Source organism: Prunus avium, chromosome 2, assembly GCF_965620075.1.
Source record: "Prunus avium chromosome 2, drPruAviu1.hap1.1, whole genome shotgun sequence".
Lineage (NCBI taxonomy): Eukaryota > Viridiplantae > Streptophyta > Magnoliopsida > Rosales > Rosaceae > Prunus > Prunus avium.
In genome coordinates, this window is record NC_142285.1 from 36,074,361 (window position 1) to 36,093,103 (window position 18,743).

Genomic DNA, 18,743 nt, shown 5'->3' on the forward strand with positions numbered 1-18,743 from the left:
ACTTTCACTCCCTAAAGATCTGTAAGAAAGATGAGAAATAATGTATCTACCATATTAAAGAAAGATGAGAAAGTTACATATTAAATGTAGAGGCTCGGAATCCCTAATAATAAATTTCATGGGGATTGATTTTGGCTAGTGGCAGCAAAGTTGAATGCCATGACATTTTGGCACGCTGATGTAGCACTAACACATAGAAAATGCTATACAAAAGTACTTCATATCAACCCAATTCTATCAAAGATGACATGGATTGCTCTCAGCCTCTATTTCTTAAGAATCTAAAAGCTGAAGATATAAAACCTAGTATGTATGTACCTTCTTTTGATAATGCGTTTTATGATGTAATAGATCCACTAAAATATCTGTCCTTTAAGAGAGAAAAAAACTTAGTTGCAGTTGTTTTTCAAATCATATATATTCAGTTCCATTGATGTCAATAAACAAGTGTGAATAAATTAGGTCATGTTTTTCATGGGATTTTAGGTTAATTATACATGCGTGATCTGTGTACTAATTAACATATTATCCACTTGTCTAACAAGATAACAGCACCAAGATATTGTTAATTCAAAACCATTAAGTTAACACATAATGGAGATGACGCTAATTAGCAAATGTCTATCAAGTTTTGGCCATATTGTCTAAGAGCATTGTGCTTAAGGAATTGAAAATTCTGACAAATAATGTGTCAAAAATTTCCACTCTGACTCTGCAATATATAAGCAATGGCTACTAACTGGACCCTAAAAGCCTACCAACAAACTGAGACCAAGAAAGCTTAAGTCTTCCACTAAACAACTATCTTAGTGGAAATTTTACCCTAAACCCAAATTCCATTGTTCTTGTGAGTCCTGTCCAAAATGGTGAATGAAAAGGATGTGTCAGGGAATTTGCACTGGGGGATCAATGTTCCTGATGGGACAACAAATGTATTAGTCCCAGAATCCGGGATAGTCGATAAGGTCTGGCTCGAGTTGAAGGGTGTGCTTGGAGGGTTGAGATTAGAAGTATGGAGGTTTTTACTGAAGGCATGGGATTTAGGAGTTGCTGAGCCCAAAAAGGTCATCCATGCTCTCAAAGTAGGGTTGGCTCTTTCAATTGTGTCACTTTTTTACTATATGAGGTCTTTGTATGAAAGTGTTGGAGGGAATGCAATGTGGGCAGTTATGACTGTTGTAGTAGTTTTTGAATCCACTGTGGGTGAGTATGCAATTAGTGTGCCCTTCTAAATAGTTTTCAAATTCCAAATTTCATTGTAAAGTAAAATGCACAATACATGTCATTGTCATTGCAGGTGCTACACTCTATAAAAGCATAAATAGAGCAGCAGGAACTTTTCTTGCTGGATCACTTGGTTTGGGTGTCCACTGGATTGCTTATAAGTCAGGAGAAAAGCTTGAGCCCATAATTATTGGAATCTCAGTTTTCTTCTTCGGTAAGTGAAACTGTTCAAGTTTCTGACTCATAACAAACTGTACTTATGCAATATTGCTTATCCTTGCAGCTTCAGCAGCAACCTTCTCTCGATTCATCCCGTCTGTCAAATCCCGATTTGATTACGGTGCTCTGATCTTCATCCTCACCTTCAGCTTAGTTTCAGTTTCCGGATATCGTGTTGGTGAATTATCTGAGTTGGCTTACGACAGATTGTCCACCATTGGCGTTGGGACCTCCTTTTGCATTCTAATTAGCATGCTTTTCTACCCCACTTGGGCTGGTGATGAGCTTCACAGATTGATCTATCGTAACCTGGAGAAACTGGCTGATTCCTTGGATGGTATCTCTAATTACAATACCAAATTTCATTTTCCCTTACCACCTGCAGAAAAGGATATATTATTAGTAATGTCAATACTTAATTTGTTAGCTTCAAAAATACAGGACATGTCTTGGAGTACTTCAAAGATAATGAAGCTGTGACTGAAGACAATTGTCCTACAAAGGAAATCAAAGGGTATAAATGTGTGCTTGATTCAAAGGCAACAGAAGACAATTGGGTAAGTGGCTGAGTGAAGTGGCTCACTCAGTTACTAAAGATTGATTTGTTGCCTATACAGACATTGCTCATTTTTATTTTTCCCCTGGGGGAACAATTTTGCAGGCTAAACTTGCAAGATGGGAGCCTGCACATGGCAGCTTCAACTTTAAACATCCATGGAAACAGTACCTCAAGATCGGGGCATCGATGCGTAGTTGTGCTTATTGCATTGAGGCTCTCAGCAGTTGCATGGAGTCAGAAACCCAGGCTGGTCTTTTACCTCAAAACGAATCATCACTACTAAGATTGTTTTATATCATTAGCTTCTAACTTGTAAGTTACATATTATTATGGCCAGACACCAGCTGGAATTGGACAGCTAAAGAAGCATCTCAGCAATGCCTGCAAGACAACAAACAAATATTCTTCAGATATCTTGAGAGAATTGGCAAAAACAATTAAAACAATGACAAAATCATCTGACATGGGCTCTTTGGTTTGGGAGATGAACAATGCAGTGCAGGAACTTCAAAATTCCTTGAAATCTGTGCCCATCGGCCTCATTGCACCGACACCAGAAGACACTGATGATGGCAAAGGAGAATCCTTCATAACACCAGTGGTGGAGGTTCTTCCAGTGACCACATTAGTATCTTTGCTGATTGAAAATGCAGCAAGAATCAATGGAATTGTTGATGCAGTTAATGAGCTAGCAGGCCAGGTAGAGATGAAGCCTGCGCTGCAAGAAAATTCCAAGCAATACAAGCCCTCCTCAGATACCCCACATTAGCATGTGTCTATTTGATTTCATACATGATTATATTTGCAGAGTTCTCTGTCGCTGTAAAACTTGTATGTACAGTAAATAAGCCCATGTGAACATAGCCCTTCTTTTTCTTTTCTTTTTTTTGAACTGAAGAACACTGCAGATCTAATTTAAAAAGTTTTCGTGTTGCTTCGAAATTTCTTATCTAATTTCTTTGTAAATTTGGGGTTAAGAAAGAAAAATATCGTGTTGATTTCATTATGGAAATTGCATGAATCTAAGCAATGCACCCTACTCTGGTTTATAGTTCTACACCAAGCATGGCAACAAATATCCTCCCTGACCTGAAATAAAAATCTTGGAATCCGCTGAATTGAAAAAATAAATAAATATCATATACAACAACGATAAAGCAATTAGGACAACCATATAATCACTGTTTTCATCCATTTCATGCATAACTAGAAAGCTATTATGTGACAATTACAAATGAGTTTGTAAACCCACATCAGAACTTCGGCCATTATTGTCGACAAATGCTTTATTCAACACTGACAACCAATTTATACATGCAAATTCATGGCACTTCACTTGCACTAGGGCCATGTTCACATCATCTGGTAATCTGTGTCATAGACGACTCCTCAACCTCAGTCACCTCCTCCTCATTGTCATCTGCCCAACCCAAGTTCACAGCCAAATCCTCCACCGCCACCTTGATCACATCGGTTCGAACACCAATGTCGGTTGCATACCTGCTCATACAGTACATACCAGCTGTCATGGTAGCAACTCCAACTGGGCTTGGCATCAACAACTTCAGAGGAGAAGAAAGAATGGCTGCCAATGGGGCACCGATGATTGAAGAAGCTTGACCACTTCTACCAACGCCCTGCTTGTCTACTATCAAGAGACCAGTTTTGCAATACATAGCAAAGTCTTCACAGTTGTTCTGAAACACGTCATAGTTGCCAAATCCATTTTGAAGAAGATACATTGCACGGTGGACAACCGTTTCTGGGGAGTCAGATGCTGCAGTGGTGCATGTGCCACCTCGTACTTTTACGAGGAAAACTGAAGGGCTAACACCATATTCGAAGCAGTAAAGGGATCCATTTTTGAGAAAGCAGTCGAGGCATGAGAGGACAACGCCACTGTTGGGTTGCCTGAATCCACAGTCAGGAAAGGTGGGACAGGACATTGAATCATAAACGTCAGATGATGCTTCAGTGCTTAAGTTCAAATTTCTCTCAGGCCTAAAATGGACCACCTTGCTTCCCCCAAGATATATACCTGCATGGTATGATATTCCATACAGCTCATGATTAAACTTGATCCAAGCATAAGAATTACACAAGATAGCAACAAGTTCAAATGCCTAAACATTGGATGATTTAGTTTCGTAAAGGACAACGCAAAATGAATGCTTGCAAAGAGAAATAAATGAGCTGGAAATGATATTATAAATGATGTCATGGTAGATGGCACAAATAATTGAAAGGTCATTGTGTTTTACTACTTTCATTTACAATTTTACATAGATCAAACCTCCGGAGAGTGACTTCTGCTGCACAAACTCAGACATATGCTGCACATTATATGTCCAAGTAAACTTTGCAAATTCGTAGTATGTTGTACCTTGTAAGAAGTCATCTTAATACATTCACAAGAATTTATATGAGATCTACTTCGCTACCCAGTGATCTGGGAACGTATGTGACAATATCGACTGAGGTTTCTGTTTTGAGCCCGAATGACAATTGAATATTGGACAACAGAAGAAAGGAAGGAGAAACAAACTATAATCCCTCAACAAGACTAGTATCTAATTCTGTTTTTCTTTTGTTGAGCCATACAAACCATCGAACAAATACTCTTTGAAATAGCAGTTACTGCTTAGAATCCTTTCTGCAACAAATTTGATGAGGTCAGAGTTTTAAAAAAAAAATTGGAAAATTTCAAGCTTCATGGTGGCTATGGAGTCATGCCAAGAGAAATAGCAGCATAAGAATTATTGTATTGGTCTTAAGGTTATCAGTTAACCTAGCAATAAGGCAAAATAACAAAAAAGTAATCAATTTTGAAGGCAAGCAATCAGCTTTCATCATGGCACACCTAAATCGACCAGTAGAAATCGAAGAGCCTTACATTCACCAGCAATTAAATGGAGAATTACAAAAACATTATACAAGATTCAGTCATATCACACAACAATTATCCAATCACCATGATTTGAAAGAATGACATAACAAAGTTATCCAATAAGCATCAATTCCTTGGACTAGTTAGAGGCCTTAATCAAGGAATCAAGATACCACAATTCAGCTACAGAATGACATAAATTGGGAAAGACGTACCAAAAAATAAAAAAGTCTTTGGATGAAACACAAGTCAATGCTATTCAAGTTCAAGACAATTGAAACCCAGAAAGCATATTGATACAAACAAAACGGAAAAAAAATGGAAAGCCCCAGAAATCGCATCACGCCATAAACCCACATTGTGTAATTCTTGAAAAGCATATACACAATTAAATACGCAGAAAATAAAACAACAAAATGAGTAAGAGAGAGAAAGAGAGGGAGAGAGAGACCATGGTGAGAGTAGGTGAAGACAGCTCTGTAGGTGTAGATGTGGTCTCCAAGCTTGATCTCGTTTCTCTCAACCCTGTTCGTGAGCAGACCCATCTCTCCCTTTATCTCTGTTGACTGGCTCTCTCTGCCTCTTCTCCACTATACCACTCTATACACCATAAGCAACCGCTTGCATGTATAAAAATGACTGTACAAAAATTTTAAATAGACCTAGTGACCCACAAAATAGAATAACTGCTAAAAAGTTTGAACATTTGGGACTCTACAACACCAACAAAATAAAATTAATTAATTAAATATGGCATCGGCAGAAAACAATTGGCTCACCAAAGAAGCAGTTAAACGACCTTCACCAAAAAAAATGTATCTGCATCATACATTTCTTGGATTTTCATTCATGGGTCATCAATCATGACCAAATTTGATGATGGTGAAGATGATGGGTCATGAATGGTGATGATGATGAGATGACCCTTCTCTTTTCTCTGTGTGTTTTTTTTGTTTTTCTCTGCCTTCTGACTAGGGTCTTTTAAGTTTTGGATGGACAGGTAGGCATTGCAGTAGAGAAAAAGGACTGGATAGTGGCTCCACATTATAATTATGTGGAGGTCATTTTCTTCTCCTTTTTCTTTTTCTTATTCTTTTTCTTTTTCCTTTGTAGCCTATCACTAATCAAACTCTTTTAATATGGTGATGTTTGTTTTGTTCCATTAGCAACACAATTTGTGGGGAAAAGATTTGCTTTTTTATGTTCAGAAGGCAAGGAATTCTGAAACGCTTTGGATTCTTTGCCTTGGTTCCACTTCCACGTTATACATGTTCATGTTTATGATTGTTTGCCTTTGCCACTTGGCTGGTGGCTCGCCCTTTTTCTTTTTTGGTTTTTTCCTTTTTTCTTTTTTTATGCAAAAGGTTCCGAGGAGGTAGAAATAGACCCTTGACTTGCAGACAACAAGAGATTTCATGTTCGAATTCTCATGACATCTTGATTGTGTATGTGAGAAAAAATTATATTTAAAGAAAAAATGAATTTGGATTTTGATAATAAGCTTGCATTGAATGAAAAAATTGTAAAGATATTTACTAGATACAATGTATATAAAATTATTAAATGCAATGTGATATTACGAATTCGAAACTATTAAAGCACAATCAATGACTTGAAATTCATACATTTCTTCTATTTATTATTTCAATGCAAATACAAATTTGAATAATTTGCAAATACTACACACACAATACTTCTCCAGAAATTATTCTACAGACTTAAATAAATGAAACTACAACAAATAGAGTGAGCATATCAATATCAATATCAATATATATATTAAAGAATGTACAAAAGCTAAGAAGCAATCTAAAGAATAATAATGCACCTCCTAATTATCTAAGAAGATGCTCCAGTTGTATACTTTGACGTCAAAACTCGAATCTTCTTCCAGCAAATGTCTTAGTTCCTTTGCGTGCCTAGCATCCTTGGCAAGCAACAAGGCAAAGCCTCCACCCCCAGCTCCAACAAGCTTGTAGCCACAACAATAGGGGTGTGCAAATCCGAAAAGTCTATCGACAAATTCGTTACTGCAGTAAGGATCGAGTTCTTGATGCAGCCTCCAAGCCTCTAACATTATCTCCCCAAGGTCATCTATGTCACAATTCATCAAAGCTTCTCGCCCAATCTTAGCCAGCTCAGCGAGCCGCTTGATGCTGGATACAAGAAGGTTGTCCCTTCGAAGATATCGGATAACCACCTTTTGCAAGACTTGGTGTGCAAGTCGAACCTGCACAAAAGTCATACTACATTACAAGTTTCAAATACATGCAGATAAAGAGATGTTTTCTTTGTAAACGTGGACATACAGAATAAAGCAACATATATGAAGGCACAATAATCAAAAGTGTGTGTCGAACAAGATTCTCAATTTTCACCTTGATGCTTTTCACCACTGAATATGCAATTGTGTAATGCTGTCTTTCTATTGTTATTTACTTATTTTATGCGAGAAAAGCCTTATCATGCATATTTACAGTGGAAATGGAAAGGGGCCACATACTTGACCAGTAAAAACCACAAGCAAGCGTTGCTGCAACTCTGAAATTAACTCAGGAGAAGCCAAAAGTGGGACGACTTGCAGTCGCAATGGGATTCCAGGAAAACTTGCAGTAAATTTAATACCAGGATAGAGACCCCCAATCTGATCCTGCCAACCACCACCTGTTCCCATGAGCTGCTCTAATACAAGAACAAGTCTTGCAACATTTTCATTACTTTCATCTCCATCCGTAATCTGGAGAAGTCCCTTCACAACTGCAGCTGCTAAGATACTAGAAGTCCCCAAACCACTGCCACGAGGAACATGGGCCCATGTCCTGATCTGCAGGCCCATGGATGCAACAACACTTTCATGAATAATGCCAGTCACAAGCAGTGCGGATTTGACAAGCCGAAAGGGATCATTGCCGTCAAATGGAGTAGCAATTGAGGTTAGGTCTTCAATGTGTATATCATTTCCAGCATCATCTTTAATAAAGACACCAGTTGTTTCTGCCGTCTCTATGATGGCTCCAATGGGAAGAGAACCTTCCAAACTTATTGCCATATTCAGAACAGAACCAGCACGCTCCAAGCTCCATGGAGGCGTGTCACTCCAACCCCCAACAAAATCCACACGAACTGGTAATTCAACCTTCACCCTTCTAGGGTGGAAAGAATGATCCGCAGAGCCATCAAAATCATTGTCCTTATAAACTGGAGTAGGGATATCGCTGGGTGCCTCAAATAGATACTCTACAGACCATGGATTAAAACAAGTTTTTTGTAAATTTCTGGTCCTTTAAAGATTAAGGACTATTAGACATCAGACATGAGATGCAAAAAGAATAGCATCTACGTTTAAAATGAGGACGGGATTACTTAGAAAGAAAGGATGACAAAAATGAATGAATATTCAAAGTCATTGTTGTATGGATGGAGAAAGCTTATCTTATCTTTTCTTTTTGTCCTTTCCTATCGAATTTTATACAATCATGGCATTATTGAGATATGAATAACTGACTCTACCTTTAAAACTATATTTTACAGCTGAAGCAGTTTCATCAGCAACTGCATCCCAAACTTTGTGATCCAACTTACAAGCTGTTGTTTCATTGCTGCATGCTCGAAGAAGATCAACCTGAAGCTGGTAAGCTCGGCTTTTGGGAAGAATCTTAGAGTTCTGCTCCAAGAGTCCGGGACAAAGACCTAGAAAGTCCTCACATATTTTGACTCCTAAATCTTCCTTTTGCAGAATTTCTTCACACAATTGATATAAGTTGCAGCCAAGCATCCCATATTTAATGCACGCTTTAGCAATTCCAGCTGCAAGGTCTGCTTGATGATCAATGGAGCCTTGACACATTTTTGAAAAATCAATTGATCTATGCAACTCCTCTAAACTGACACGTGGTGAACTTCTCCACAATGAAAGAAAATGCTTTGAGTTTTGATCACTCAAGCCCATTAACCATGACGCCAAATTTAGCATTTCAAAGCAAGAAAGAATAGGGAATATTTTTGCATTCCATAAACACTTTTCATGAGTACCAGTTGCGCTCCATAGATCATTTTCTTGAATTCCTAAATCATGCAAGACCTTCCTCCAGGGTTTCCCACAAAAAGTTCCATCCTTAGAGACTGAATTTTTGGGGTTATCATGAAGGCCACAATACACTATGACTCTTCCGGTGCGTCCTACTAGCGGAACCTCCCAAAGACAATGACGATCCGGAAGTACGAACCTAAATGAATTTTCAGCAGCAGTATCATTCACTGATGGAACATTAATACCAACAACTATGGACAGGGAACCAATTTGTATTCCACTGGAAATGGTTGAATCATATATAAGAGAATCTTCCCCAATGGAGACAGCAGGTGCAATTTTGCTAGAAAGAAGAACAGCAGATGCTGCAATATCAGATAGATTGGTTGCTGGTATAGAACACTGGTGTCTTCGACCGACCAGTACCGAACTAGCTCCACTCAGATGATCCAAAACTTCACTTGAGGTTCCAAAATGTAAGAACGACAAATCAACTGCAGGGAAATCAAGAAGCAGAAATGATATAGAAAATAAAAAATCAGATAGAAAATAGATGAAAACAATAAGATTTGGATACTGGCATCAAGGATACACATACAAGCACAATAGCTGAACATCTTCTGTTTTCCTAATCTACTGACGAGTTCTTCGCCTGAGGGGCGTAGCCGCAACCAGTCATGTTTTGCAGGTACCCAAGCTGCTACAAGATCTTCATATAAACTCATCTGCAAAAAATATATGGATATTATTAAAGCTTTAAAAGCTCTCAAAAAATCACTAGGAAATCACACACTAAAAGAAATCTATGCGCATTATATAACTACAAAGCCTACAATAATAGTCCAGTTGACTTTATTGTAAACTATACATTAGCAGGACGGCATGAACAGAAAGTTCCTCTAGCAATAGTAACTTGCCTCTTTTCCACTCTTTAGAAGTTCTGAAATCATTGGTTGGCAGGAACAAGCAAGTGCAACAAGCTCCTCCCACCCTTTACCTCTAACTGCTATTATTCCAGTGTCAAGAAGTGTTCTACCATCATCAAGAATTGCATTGTTCTTAACAAGTTCCTCTAAGCTAGGTTTCTGTAAGAGATTATCAACTAAGCTGACAGTATAACTTCTTTCTACATTTCTGCTATTAGATGCCACAACAACACCATGGTTAGACGCAATATCAAGGGTGATGGGAACAGTGATGATACAGGATGTGTCCTCTGGAAGCACCATGTTAGAGGCATCAAAACATGGAAGTACATCTCCAGTCATAGTAAATATTCCACCTGAGAAGATAGAAACATCATTAGCGCGAAGATATATGATGCTGTGAGAGATGACTCAGTAACATTACCAAATGCCACAATGTGAGTGTCATTGATATATCTAACTCATGTTCAATTTCACTTAAAATGCAGTAGACGAAACAAATAACCTTCATTTTTAAAAGCTTGTCTTGCATAAGAAGCAATTGCAAGTATATGATCAAAAAGCAGGGGGACTGGCCCATCAGGGTCATCAGCTGCCAGATACGGAAGTGGCAGGAAAACTTTCCCCATGGGGTTTGCCCAGGGGACCCTTTTAGAATCACCTCCAGCATGTAGCAATAATATATGCCTTTTGGCAATGAAGCTAACCATTTGCGAGAGATCATCATCATCCACTTCATCCTCTGGACTTCGATGAGACTCAGAGAACCCAGAACTACCATTGCTTGTAGTTGCCACCTGTTAGTGTTCGAAATGAAACAGATTACCGCACAGAAACTATTATATAAAAAAAAAACATGGGCAGCACTCAAAGTTCCTACTTGCTAATGACATTATAGTAAAGTCGGCAACTTTATTCTTCAATTTGTTGTAAAATTGATAGATTTAAGCACCCTTTTAGCTGTTGTGTGAAAACTGAACAACCCACATTAAAAATTGCAACTTGCAACTACTCTTTGGTCTGTAGAGTCAGAATTTTGCTACCCACGTCACAATTTTACAAAGTTCATAAATTTGATCACATACATCACTAATGCAGCCAATGCCAAGCTCAGAACAATGCTTACCTCGGAGTGTGGGCCTACTGTACGGTAATGCTTGGCGAGGGCGTGAATGGCGTGGAGGGTGGCGGCGCCGGAGCCGATGCGCTGGCCATTGGGGTCGGGCACTGCCAGAGTGATCGTGGAGGCGGCTATGCGGCCCACCCGCTTGGCGCGCGTGAGCTGCCACTCGTAGAGCTGGGCTTGCTCGGGACTGGCCGCCGTCAAGACGATGGCGTCCCACGTGGGAACTCGGGTCGGGTGCCTCACCGACAGCCGTAGGTGGTACCATGATTTCCGGAGCACGCCTGCCACGTCAGCCTTCTGTCGGGATCGAGAGACTCTGCGGGTTTCCATTTTCTGCGAGTGTGCAGAGAGATAAAAAATTAAAAAAAGGTGAGACTTTCAGAAGATGGAGAAATTTGTACCAGTGCTGTCATTGCACCCTTCGCAGATGCACCGACCAATGATTTAACAGAAACTGTACACGTGGCGATTGGGCTGTGATAATTAAATTGTCGTTGTCTAATAATTGAAAGCATACGACTCGTCGTATAACTCAAGTCTTTTTTTTTTTTTTTTTTTGGTCGAAAACTCAAGTCTAAAACAGCAAACATGTTGATGGGGTTCAAAAAATCACGATGGCTTCGCCCGGGTTCGAACCGGAGACCTTCAGTGTGTTAGACTGACGTGATAACCAACTACACCACGAAACCTTTGTGCTCTTGGTACTCTCTTGTTTTTATTTATAACATATTGGTCTCTGGTTCATGTGTTGCAACTTGCATGTATGTATCTAAATACCTTGCGGTGAAAGCATTCATATAAAATTTTATGACATGAAAAATATAATTCAAAGTTATTGATTGATTATTTTTTATGTACAAACAATATCTAAACTATTCTAAATTAATATTGAAGGAGGGGAACTTAAATTTGAGTATAAGGTGGCAGACTTATTATCTGATCAACTAACTTAACTCACGTCTCCAATTTAATTTACTGATTTTGATTCGAAAGTGATGTTAAAATAAATAGTGAAAAATGCAAAACCATTTTATGCTTCCTTTGAGGGGGTTAAAATTTTCTTCCCTAATATCATCACCGGTTGTTTAGAATTAGTGATGGAAAGAATTACTTGCACTTGGGCCCCACAAATACAATTAACCAATTTTTTTTGTTTCTTTCAAAAAAAAAAAAAAAAAAAAAGAAGGCAAAGGACCACACAAATGTCTGTTGTGACCTTCATTTTCGCACGTCTCCGAAATCAAAATCCAGCATACCCGCTCTCTCCTCCTCTCCACCTTCTCTCTCAAATTCCAAAACCCATTTTTGTTCACACTCTTTCTTTTGCTTTTTTTCTTGGTTCAGATTTTTGGTCCTTTCTCAATCTCAAACGGTCGAATTGCACCCCTCCTCTCTCTCTCTCTCTCGCTCTCTCTCTCATCTGGGTCATCCCAATGTTCAACTTCCAGCACTTTTGAGAGCCTTTTCTGAGACTTGGGTTTGCTTAAGAGATGGATTTCCTCAAGTGGGTTGTGATGGGCTTGGTGTAAAGAATGAGAAAATCGATTTGTATGGAACTTGGGGTCTTGAACTCTCTCGGCTCATTGCCTCACTCCATTGACATCGAATGCCGATTTCGCTTCCAATCGGCATTCGATCCCTTCTGCATTGCCTCCGAAGCCTTCTATGAGCGTCGTCGGTTGTTGACCCGATCAACCGCGATTGCTCCCATTAGCTGAATGAGAGAACATACTTTTTAAAGAATAAAATTTGACCCACAAAACTATTTAATAAAGCGAAAACAAATTATATAAAAAGTCCTTGTCTTTCTGGTAGCTGTTTGGTTCTTCACAGGAAATGGATACAGGGGTTGGTTTGGTTCCACCATCAAGTAATGGAATGCTTTCGAAGGTGAAGCCTCCCGATGAAGAGGCCGATCATGTAGAGAGAGACCCGAGCAATCGATATGTTCGGGTATTTGTCACAACTTGAATTGCATTTTGGATTGGAAATGTTAATCGGAATTTGATATCTTATTGAAATTTAGATTGTGCTTATTGGTGAATGCTGGTTTTCAATCTGCAATCTTGTTTTTTGTTCCTTGTCGATATGTTTGTATGGTTTTGGTGTATTGACATTCATGTTGTAATTGGTCACGTTTGATGCAAATATATTGGCTCAAGCCATTGATTTAATCTAAGTTAGTATTGATTGTTCATAGTTGATTTATTTACTCCATAATCAGTATCTTCTTCTGCTTCATATAATTTCTTGACATAAATTGTTATCTATCATTCCCTGAATCTGGTTTTTTTTTTCAATTTTGCATGTCCTTTGTTTTATTAATTATCAGATTGAGCTAACTTTCAAGCCAATTTGCCTGACTATATAGATAATTTATTGCTTCCAGCTTGCCCATGTTATTGCTTGTTAGAAATGAGAAATTTGTTTTTGTTTTTCTCATTCAGTCCTTATTTCTTCTTTGATTCATTTATTCTCTTTTTCTTGGTAACAGTACAATGAAATCTTGGGCAAGGGTGCCTTCAAGACTGTGTATGGTTCTGAGACCTTTTTCTCTTTAATTTCTTTCTTTCTTCCTCCTTCAGATTCATTGTATTGCTATTTCTTTCGGAAAGTCATTGCCTTTCTTTTCTTTCTTTGGTTTGAAAGCCATTACATTTAGGAAGTTATATTTTGTTAACTTGAAGCAATTTTTCTGGCTTTTCGCTTGGATTTGTCATTTCGTTCTGCAGCTACAAGGCATTTGATGAAGTTGATGGAATAGAAGTCGCTTGGAACCAAGTGAAGATTGATGCTGTCTTGCGATCACCAGAAGATTTGGAAAAATTGTACTCTGAAGTTCATCTGCTGAAATCACTGAATCATGAAAATATTATTAAGTTCTATAATTCCTGGGTGGATGACCACAAAAATACTATTAACATGATTACTGAGCTCTTCACATCTGGAAGTCTAAGGCAGTATGTTCTATTAATTGTTTCTCATTCTGTCTTTGTATTGCTTGGCTGCACTATATGCCATTGAACTGATGATGCACCTTTTGGTTATCAGGTACCGGAAGAAGTATAAAAATGTCGATACGAAGGCCATAAGGAATTGGGCGAGGCAGATTCTCCGAGGTTTAGTCTTTCTCCACAGTCACAACCCGCCTATCATTCATAGAGACTTAAAATGTGACAATATTTTCATCAATGGAAATCATGGAGAAGTTAAAATCGGAGACCTGGGATTGGCAACTGTTATGCAACAACCTACTGCTCGAAGTGTGATTGGTGAGAAATCTATGTCATCAGATGCCATCTCTTAATTTTAACTGACCAAATAAGTACTGAAATTTTTCCTTTTTCTACTCTCCTTAAGGGACTCCTGAGTTTATGGCTCCAGAGCTCTATGAAGAAGAGTATAACGAACTCGTCGACATATACTCTTTCGGGATGTGCATGTTAGAGATGGTTACTTTTGAGTATCCATATAGTGAATGCAAAAGTCCTGCTCAAATATTTAAGAAGGTTACCTCTGTAAGTTGACGAAAATCATCAGAACTATCATCATTATTCTTTCTGGTGGCTGTTTGAAGTAGAATCATTAGATAGCCTAGGTATCTAATTTCTGGTATGTTATATTGCAGGGCATTAAACCTGCATCCCTTGGTAAGGTGAATGACCCCCAAATTAAAGAGTTCATTGAGAAATGTCTGGTTCAAGCATCCGAGAGGCTTTCTGCAAAAGAGCTGCTCAAAGACCCATTCCTTCAAGCTGACAACCCGATGGAACCAATCCGTGATCCCTTACAGTTACCTAACCAGAGTCTGAAAGTAATAACTTTACCCAAGTCGGGGCCTCTTTCCATGGACATAGATACTGATTATAAGCAGCTATCTATAAGCACATGTGCAGGAAGCAACAATGGAAGTCCACAGGTTCTGGAATTTCAAAGGACAAATAAAAACAACCAGTTCAGGTTAAATGGGATGAAAAATGACGATGATTCAGTCTCCTTGACCTTGCGTATTGCAGATGCATGTGGTGAGTATGCAAACTGGGAGAGAGTGGATATCCAAATTTTTGTAGTGTGGTTCCAGTGCAGGAATTTAATAACATGACTCTTTGTGTACCTTACAGGTAAGGTGAGGAACATACATTTTCTCTTTTACCTTGCTACTGATACTGCAGTGTCTGTGGCGAGTGAGATGGTTGAACAACTGGAGTTAACAGATCATGATGTAGCCTTCATTGCTGAGTTTATTGATTACTTGATAATGAAACTTCTACCCGGTTGGAAGCCTTCATCTGATTATTCCTCAAGCGGACCTGTAAGTCCTTATGGTGGCCAACCCTCAATGTCCAGCCTGTGGGGTTCAGCACTATCTGGTGTTCCTGCTAGTTCCGGGGTTGAGCAAGATGGTAGTTGCTGTGATAACCCTGAAACAGTTAATTGTAACAGTGGCATCACCTCTTATCCAAGCTTTGCTGATTTTGCTGATGAACATTCGAAAGTATCAGTTGAGTCTGCTACACTGGTTGATGATGCTTCCACCAAAAACGACAAAGTAGCTGAATCTGTTGATTGCAGCAATACTGCTGGAAGCTGCATGTGCTCATTTTTTTATGACATCAAATTTCAAAGCAACTATGCTAGTAATGCAGAGGAATGCTCTCCGGTGAATGGGATCACAGAGAAGTTGGTGTTTCCGTTGCTTGAAATCGAAGCACCAAAGGTTATGAGCTTGACAAGCAGCTGTTCTTCACTGTCTTTGGCAGACAATGATCTGGATGCTGAGTTGAAGTCGGAACTTGGTACCATTGAATCACAGTACCAGCGCTGGTTCCAAGAACTCTCTAGGATGAGGGAGAAAGCATTGGAAGTGACTAGGAAGAGATGGATAGAAAAGAAGAAAGTGCCTGTTCACTAATTTAGATCATACTGAACCCATTTTTTCTCAAAAAATTTTCCCCCCTGTTTGGCCATTTTTATCTGCGTTTATAATGTTCACTGGTATTTCTATTTAACGGTCGACAAGATGTTTAACCTTTGTATTGGATGCGGCTCACTTTTTTCAGAAGTCGTGATCCTTCTCTGGACTAAATTTTGTGTTGATTTCCTGTTTGCTTTTGTTTGATGAGTATAAATAGTTTACCGGATTTGTTGATGAACGCTCAGCCGCATTTTTTATTGCAGATTTGACTATAACTTTGATAAAATCGTGAAGCGATGATGAAAGAATGGTCATTGCAGCAAAAGATAAAACAACACAATGTATGAATAATTAAGTATTATTTCCCTTTGTTGAGGCAATCCACAATGTCACCTCACAGTTTTGCCAAAACTCAAAACTGGAGCAAGTAAAACGGATCACAACTCTACGAACACAAAGATCTCCTTCTAAGAGTAATCAACCCAAGTGTGTCCGCAGTTGTTGTTCATACACCTGAAAAATCTTGTTTCTGCTTCATCAGCAGATCGCGTTTGCTGTGTCCTGTAAGCTGCCTCAGGAAATCCACATCTTGGGCATGGTTCTGCCAGTGAAGAGAAGAACAAGAAAGCACAGAAACAAGAAGTCAGACCTCATCTCTTGAAAAATTCGCAATTGTACAACAAAATTTTACAAGGCATTAGCATCAACAGGAGAACAACAAAATGAATTCAAGAATAAGACAGTGTCGTAAGCTTTGACATTCATATTCAAGCACCAATTGCTTGGCTGTATGTAATTTAAGTTGGACATTCATCATCAAGTTTTATGATTCAGTTGAGATTGATACATTACAGACAACTACTGCAGATGTGTAAGAGTAGAACCAAGAGCAAGATCTCATACCAATTAGAGAAAAGAGGTTTAGCTATACCATGCAAAGCTCAAGATAACCTAAACCTTAATAAACCAATTTCAGAAACATTTTCACAGCATCAATTCCGCACAAGTCATCTATCAAGATTGTAAATTCCATAACACTGGATATTCCTCCACATCTGTGTGTGACATGCTTTCTGACCATATTCTGGTCCATTGGAATGACTGATTTTGCACCCTGACCACACCATGCTAACTAACTCTCATCTATCGTATCCTCAACCAAGGGTTTTTCCTTTCTGTAGAAGCATTTATTTAGGATTTCTCTCTTTTCTTGCCATTTAAATGGAGTCCAAATCTTCAAGAATTGGGCCCATCACCAATCACATTAAAGTCGAATTTTCATTTAATTTGACGATGAAACATGTGGAGAATTCTAAAAACTTTCTTTAATCTCAAGGCATGAAAGCTACTTCCCTTTAGTTCCCAAACTGGATAACATTTTGTAAGGATTCTTATAGTCATCAATGCTTATCACCTGCCATCTTCACCATAAACTAGTACCTTTGTTAAGAACAGATCAAGGGGAACTCAAGATATGGAAAAAGTCTGCTTCTGTGTAATAAGATACCTAACCCTTTTACGAAACAAGAACAACCCTCACAGATAACCTCTAAAGAGCCTGAATTCCCTCAGATGATGAACCTTGTCCAACCAAAACCTAACAGATTACTCTAACAACCCAACTCAGAACTTAAAATTTAAATAATTTTCTTTACTTCAGTAACCACATCAAAAGTGCTGAACTGCTTATCAAGAAATAAGCTCAAAACAGCATGTTTCCGACCAGTTTTAACAAATATTCCTACTCTGATGAAGAAATTATGACTTGAACCAAAAGAAAGAGAAAAACAAGAAACCTCTAGGGCAGGAAAAATGAAACAAACCTTCAATTTTGGGTGCATTCTTATAGTCATCCAGGGTAAAGATGGGTTGGATTTCTTTTTTAACTAGATGTTGCCTTCTCTTGATCTTAACCTGCAAGTGCAAAAAGTAAACCAGCTATCACATTTTGTACACCCTTAAAACGCCATAACAAGAGAATTTTGAATATGAATCGTTAGCTATACCTTCCTATCGACGTATGCCACATAGGGGCAAGTTGGACAGAAGAATCTTGCATCGTGCATGTTCGGCAGCTCATACTGCAGCATATTTGCACAACTCGGGCAGAACTCCATTTCCTAAAGTTTCAAACAAGAAGTCTCTCTCTGCAATTCTTTTGGATTTCAACATGTCATTATACTGTATTTATTTATGCAACTACTAAGAACAATTCACACCAATACTAACCACATACAGGAAACTAAAAATAAAAAAACCCATTACACAATTTGACTTAAGAACAAGAAAAATAAAGCAAAATTGCAAAAGAGTTGAGCTAACTCCTAAGTATGAGTGTTCAGGTACCCGTTTGACAAGAACCAATAACAATCAATTTCAATTACTAACCAAACGTAAACATTATCAAGAAAATGAAAAACCCATACAAGAGGCACAGATAGTATATTTATTTATTCTCAGCAAAAGATTAAATCTTTATGCACCATAGACATTAAAAACTCATCAAAATAACAAAAGTCCGCAAAAATATGCATAAAATGAATTCTGCGGCACTAAATTACATACCTTTCCACGGATTCAGAGGAAATCGGTTCGACCCAGTGAACTTGGCAGGGCTTTGCGTGAAACCCTAATCTCAGTCTCAGTCGTCGTCTTTTAATTTGATGAAGAGACGGTGCCTTGAGGTTTAATTTTAGTAAATTTTATGATGAAAAAGAAAGTCGATAGTTTTCTTAATAATTTGTAAAAATTTGTGTGGTAATTTTGTTTTCCACAGGAAAAAAACAGTTTGTATGGTAAATTAATTTTAATAATTTTATCATATTAATATTAATTGATGGAGCTTTTTAGAGAATTT

At 38.4% G+C, this 18,743-nt stretch overlaps 5 protein-coding genes and 1 non-coding gene across 8 annotated transcripts; 2 read left to right on the forward strand and 4 right to left on the reverse strand.

Annotated features, from left to right (window-relative positions):
* Window positions 1-863: 863 nt before the first annotated feature.
* LOC110757663 (aluminum-activated malate transporter 10-like) lies at window positions 864-2,983 on the forward strand. Its single transcript, XM_088249330.1, has 6 exons — window positions 864-1,203; window positions 1,298-1,438; window positions 1,508-1,780; window positions 1,885-2,000; window positions 2,105-2,248; window positions 2,340-2,983. Exons 1-6 carry the CDS (start codon window positions 864-866, stop codon window positions 2,769-2,771), a joined length of 1,446 nt encoding a protein of 481 aa, XP_088105456.1. The 3' UTR covers window positions 2,772-2,983.
* A 109-nt stretch (window positions 2,984-3,092) lies between these two features.
* LOC110757664 (protein LEAD-SENSITIVE 1) lies at window positions 3,093-5,898 on the reverse strand. Of its 2 annotated transcripts, none has more exons than XM_021959358.2 (3): window positions 5,669-5,898; window positions 5,341-5,528; window positions 3,093-4,040 (listed from the first exon to the last, which is right to left on the reverse strand). In XM_021959358.2, exons 2-3 carry the CDS (start codon window positions 5,432-5,434, stop codon window positions 3,361-3,363), a joined length of 774 nt encoding a protein of 257 aa, XP_021815050.2. In that variant the 5' UTR covers window positions 5,435-5,528; window positions 5,669-5,898; the 3' UTR covers window positions 3,093-3,360. The 2 variants fall into 2 exon arrangements, with proteins under 2 accessions (XP_021815050.2, XP_021815049.2); XM_021959357.2 differs by having other exon boundaries at window positions 5,341-5,489; window positions 5,669-5,896.
* Window positions 5,899-6,497: 599 nt separating this feature from the next.
* FKGP (L-fucokinase/GDP-L-fucose pyrophosphorylase) lies at window positions 6,498-11,355 on the reverse strand. Its single transcript, XM_021959335.2, has 7 exons — window positions 10,972-11,355; window positions 10,351-10,642; window positions 9,837-10,201; window positions 9,518-9,644; window positions 8,400-9,413; window positions 7,393-8,126; window positions 6,498-7,119 (listed from the first exon to the last, which is right to left on the reverse strand). The coding sequence occupies exons 1-7, from the start codon at window positions 11,299-11,301 to the stop codon at window positions 6,721-6,723; spliced, it is 3,261 nt and encodes a 1,086-aa protein (XP_021815027.1). The 5' UTR covers window positions 11,302-11,355; the 3' UTR covers window positions 6,498-6,720.
* A 231-nt stretch (window positions 11,356-11,586) lies between these two features.
* On the reverse strand, window positions 11,587-11,660 carry TRNAV-AAC (transfer RNA valine (anticodon AAC)). The gene has a single exon. It is a non-coding gene; the product is annotated as a tRNA-Val (tRNA).
* A 542-nt stretch (window positions 11,661-12,202) lies between these two features.
* Window positions 12,203-16,130, forward strand: LOC110757616 (serine/threonine-protein kinase WNK8). The gene is made up of 7 exons (XM_021959285.2): window positions 12,203-12,924; window positions 13,466-13,503; window positions 13,704-13,931; window positions 14,023-14,243; window positions 14,332-14,489; window positions 14,600-14,996; window positions 15,093-16,130. Exons 1-7 carry the CDS (start codon window positions 12,808-12,810, stop codon window positions 15,881-15,883), a joined length of 1,950 nt encoding a protein of 649 aa, XP_021814977.1. The 5' UTR covers window positions 12,203-12,807; the 3' UTR covers window positions 15,884-16,130.
* Window positions 16,131-16,213: 83 nt separating this feature from the next.
* Window positions 16,214-18,608, reverse strand: LOC110757617 (uncharacterized). Of its 2 annotated transcripts, none has more exons than XM_021959286.2 (4): window positions 18,452-18,608; window positions 17,893-18,041; window positions 17,710-17,800; window positions 16,214-16,487 (listed from the first exon to the last, which is right to left on the reverse strand). In XM_021959286.2, the coding sequence occupies exons 2-4, from the start codon at window positions 18,001-18,003 to the stop codon at window positions 16,354-16,356; spliced, it is 336 nt and encodes a 111-aa protein (XP_021814978.1). In that variant the 5' UTR covers window positions 18,004-18,041; window positions 18,452-18,608; the 3' UTR covers window positions 16,214-16,353. The 2 variants fall into 2 exon arrangements, with proteins under 2 accessions (XP_021814978.1, XP_021814979.1); XM_021959287.2 differs by having other exon boundaries at window positions 17,893-18,033; window positions 18,452-18,599.
* Between the last annotated feature and the right edge of the window lie 135 nt (window positions 18,609-18,743).

Bases quoted from the DNA above. Each gene is read 5' to 3' on its own strand.
- LOC110757616 (XM_021959285.2), top strand. From the start codon at position 12,808: ATGGATACAGGGGTTGGTTTGGTTCCACCATCAAGTAATGGAATGCTT. The intron at 13,504-13,703 runs GTATGGTTCTGA...TTCGTTCTGCAG, and splicing joins AAGGGTGCCTTCAAGACTGT to CTACAAGGCATTTGATGAAG. The intron at 14,997-15,092 runs GTGAGTATGCAA...TGTACCTTACAG, and splicing joins GCGTATTGCAGATGCATGTG to GTAAGGTGAGGAACATACAT.
- LOC110757617 (XM_021959286.2), bottom strand. From the start codon at position 18,003: ATGGAGTTCTGCCCGAGTTGTGCAAATATGCTGCAGTATGAGCTGCCG. The intron at 17,801-17,892 runs GTATAGCTAACG...TTGCACTTGCAG, and splicing joins TGGCATACGTCGATAGGAAG to GTTAAGATCAAGAGAAGGCA. The intron at 16,488-17,709 runs GTTTGTTTCATT...CTTCACTGGCAG, and splicing joins GAATGCACCCAAAATTGAAG to AACCATGCCCAAGATGTGGA.
- FKGP (XM_021959335.2), bottom strand. From the start codon at position 11,301: ATGGAAACCCGCAGAGTCTCTCGATCCCGACAGAAGGCTGACGTGGCA. The intron at 10,643-10,971 runs GTAAGCATTGTT...GAACACTAACAG, and splicing joins CAGTAGGCCCACACTCCGAG to GTGGCAACTACAAGCAATGG. The intron at 10,202-10,350 runs GTTATTTGTTTC...CTATCTTCTCAG, and splicing joins ACAAGCTTTTAAAAATGAAG to GTGGAATATTTACTATGACT.
- LOC110757664 (XM_021959358.2), bottom strand. From the start codon at position 5,434: ATGGGTCTGCTCACGAACAGGGTTGAGAGAAACGAGATCAAGCTTGGA. The intron at 4,041-5,340 runs GTCTCTCTCTCC...CATACCATGCAG, and splicing joins CTTCACCTACTCTCACCATG to GTATATATCTTGGGGGAAGC.
- LOC110757663 (XM_088249330.1), top strand. From the start codon at position 864: ATGGTGAATGAAAAGGATGTGTCAGGGAATTTGCACTGGGGGATCAAT. The intron at 1,204-1,297 runs GTGAGTATGCAA...TTGTCATTGCAG, and splicing joins AGTTTTTGAATCCACTGTGG to GTGCTACACTCTATAAAAGC. The intron at 2,249-2,339 runs GCTGGTCTTTTA...TATTATGGCCAG, and splicing joins GCATGGAGTCAGAAACCCAG to ACACCAGCTGGAATTGGACA.